At 37.8% G+C, this 3,060-nt stretch overlaps 1 protein-coding gene across 1 annotated transcript; it reads left to right on the forward strand.

The window, feature by feature from the left end:
- Positions 1-1,454: 1,454 nt before the first annotated feature.
- LOC125830676 (uncharacterized) lies at positions 1,455-2,575 on the forward strand. The gene is made up of 2 exons (XM_049509855.1): positions 1,455-1,983; positions 2,073-2,575. Exons 1-2 carry the CDS (start codon positions 1,455-1,457, stop codon positions 2,573-2,575), a joined length of 1,032 nt encoding a protein of 343 aa, XP_049365812.1.
- Positions 2,576-3,060: the final 485 nt, after the last annotated feature.

The raw sequence follows: 3,060 nt of genomic DNA on the forward strand, positions 1-3,060 counted from the left end.
CCTCCTTCACTTAGAGGAAATGATTATGGCGAAGGTGTATGCAAACTACAGACAACAAATGTTTCAATCGACATGAATGGCCTATGTCTGATGTTCAAATTCAATAGCTATTAACCAAAATGAAGATGTCCCTATTTTGGATAAATCTTATCCATCTGAGTCGAAACTCAAACCTCAATTAGTTTGTGATAACGAAACTAGTGGGCTGGATTTAGCCTTAAGGCTTTAAAGCCAAGAGTATCCATGCTTAAACCATTTGCGTCTTTTCTATCAAAAATTGTCCGAATCAGTGTTCTTAATGGCGCTCGCCATTCGCCAAAGGCGCAATGGCGAGGCGAGGCGACCATGTCACGCCATTTCTCAGTGAGGCACGGCGAGATCAATTAGGCGACGTGAGGCGACGTAATGGCTACCGTAATGGCGGCGCCTTTTAGTTTTAAAATTTTAAAAAGGTCTTGACTTAATAATATTAGTCAAAATTAGGGTTTTTTTTCATATTTCCAAACTTGGGACTCAGTCGCGACTTGCGTTTCTTTTCCTCAACCTCACGATTATCTTCTTCTCCTTCAGTCGACTCGCGCGAATTGAAAGGTATGGCCTCTTTTCTTTCTTCTTCTCTTCTTTTCTTCGTTTCTTCTCTTCAGTCCTCTTCTTCTCTTACTTTCTTCTTTTCTTCTGTTCAATTTCTTGTGAAGTGAATCTAAAATTCTGAAATCTGAAGTTCTGAACTGCCTTCTCAAAAAAAAAAAATTGAGATACTATTGCTTGCTGCCTTCTCTGCTTTGTTTTCTTCACTGCTCTGTTTTTTTCCTCTGTTTTCTTTGTTCACTGTAAAATGCTGCTGAATGCTACTGCTTTCACAGTGCTGTCTATTATTTTTAAAAAAAATTAATTCTTCTATTAATTAATAGTAATTAATATAGTATCTGTTGTATTGTACAATAGTGAATTCAATGGCGGATGCTAGCAAAAAGAGGGACATTGGATGGAATTATGGTACTCAAGGAGCAACGAAAGATTTGGTTACTTGTAACTTTTGTGGGAGTACTTTTAATGGTGGAATAACTCAACACAAGCAACATTAAGTGGGTGGTTTCAAGAATGTTAAACAATGTACAGCTTGTCCGTCGGCGATTAGAGACGAAGTAAGGGCTTATATCCAAAATAAAATCGCTAATAATCCCAAATTTCAAGTGAGGCAGCCGGAAGAATATATTGATATTGATGATGTTGATGATATGGATGAATATGCGGAAATGATGCCTCCCTCCAAAACTCCAAAGATATCTTCTAGTGGAGGTGCATCATCCACCGCGCGGAATGTGACGAAAGGCCCTATGAATCTCTATTTTCCGCAGAAACCAACATAAAAAGGAGGCTTTGAAAAGGGAGGAGGAATTGATGAAACAAAGAAAATTCTAGGAGAGCGTGTGGTAAGTGCTTTCGCAATATGGATGTATGATGCGGGGCTTCCTTTTAATTGTGTCAATCACAAATTGTTTGATAAATTTATTGAGACAGTAGGACAACATGGCCCCGGAATGAAGCCTCCTACATTCCATGAAGTTAGAGTTACTCACCTAAAACAAGAGGTGGAGAAAGTGGAAAAAATTGTTGATGAGCATAAACTGCAATGGACAAAGTTTGGATGTTCCATTATGATGGACAAATGGACGGCTCGAAATGGTAAACTGATCATCAATATTTTGGTGAATTCTCCAATCGGTAGTGTATTTCTTGGTTCTATTGATGCTAGCAATGAATCTACCGATTCCACCAAAATGTACAAGTTGTTTGAAAGCACTATTGAAAGAATTGGACCGGGAAATGTTGTACAAATTGTCACCGATAATGCTAGTGAGAATGTTAAAGCGGGAAGCATGATGATGGGTGCGTACCCACACATTTATTGGACTCCATGTGCTGCTCATTGCATCAACTTGATGTTTGGTGATATATTCAAGGTTAAGCCATATGCTTCCAGTAATATCACTCTCCTATCCTCTTAACTTTCTTTATAGTCAATATTTAATACTCATTAGCTACTAATTACTATAATCTTACTTTAACAGTTTTTAAGAAGGTCATCAGAATCCATTCTTACATTAGTCAAAGGCCATTGTTGTTAAACTTGATGAGAAAATTCACCGAGGAAAGAAATTTGGTGAAACCAGCCAAGACAAGATTTGCAACGGCCTTCTTGACTTTGAGAGCTATGTACATACAAAGAAAAAACTTGAGAACTTTAGTCCTCTCAACCGAATGGACTTCAAGTAAATTTGCAAAGGAAACTTTAGGGAAAGAAGTTGACAATCTTATTATTTCTGCCCACTTTTGGGATGATGTTGTTCGAGCACTTACAGTTTGTGGCCCTTTGACAAAAGTGCTTCGTTTGGTGGATGGGGAGAAAAAACCACCAATGGGCTATATTTATGAAGCAATGGATAGAGCCAAAGAAACTATTGCACGGGGTTTTCGTGGAGTTAAGAAGCAATATGAGAAAGTGCTTGAAATTATTGATGCAAGGTGGTCAGACCAACTCCATCGGCCTTTGCATGTTGCAGGCCAGTTTTGAACCTAGGATTGTATTATAAAGCTCAAGAAGAGGGAACTTTACTACAGAGTCTGTGGACCGAGTATTATGCATGTGTTGAGAAGATGATCCCCGATACAGCAATACAAGATTTACTAGTCGCTGAGCTTCCTAGGTACAAAATGGCGGATAGACTATTTGGTTGTGGTCCGGCTAAAAGAGCTAGAGACACAAGGTCACCGGGTAAGTGAGTTGATTTAGCTCTTACTTAAATTATTTGACTTACTTATACTCATTAACCTTTAAATTTATTTTATTATAGTTATTCGGTGGTCACTATTTGGTAGTGAAACACCAAACTTGCAAAAGTTTGCCATGAAATTATTAAGCCTAACTTGTAGCTCATCTGGATGTGAGCGAAATTGGAGTGCCAACACGTAAGTAAAAAAAATTATATCCTAATTTCCATATTATATTATTATCAATATATATTAGTTAATATCTATAACTTATGCGCAGATTCATTC

The sequence above is a fragment of the Solanum verrucosum genome, unplaced genomic scaffold (assembly GCF_900185275.1).
Source record: "Solanum verrucosum unplaced genomic scaffold, falcon-dt-bn FXZP01000297.1, whole genome shotgun sequence".
NCBI lineage: Eukaryota > Viridiplantae > Streptophyta > Magnoliopsida > Solanales > Solanaceae > Solanum > Solanum verrucosum.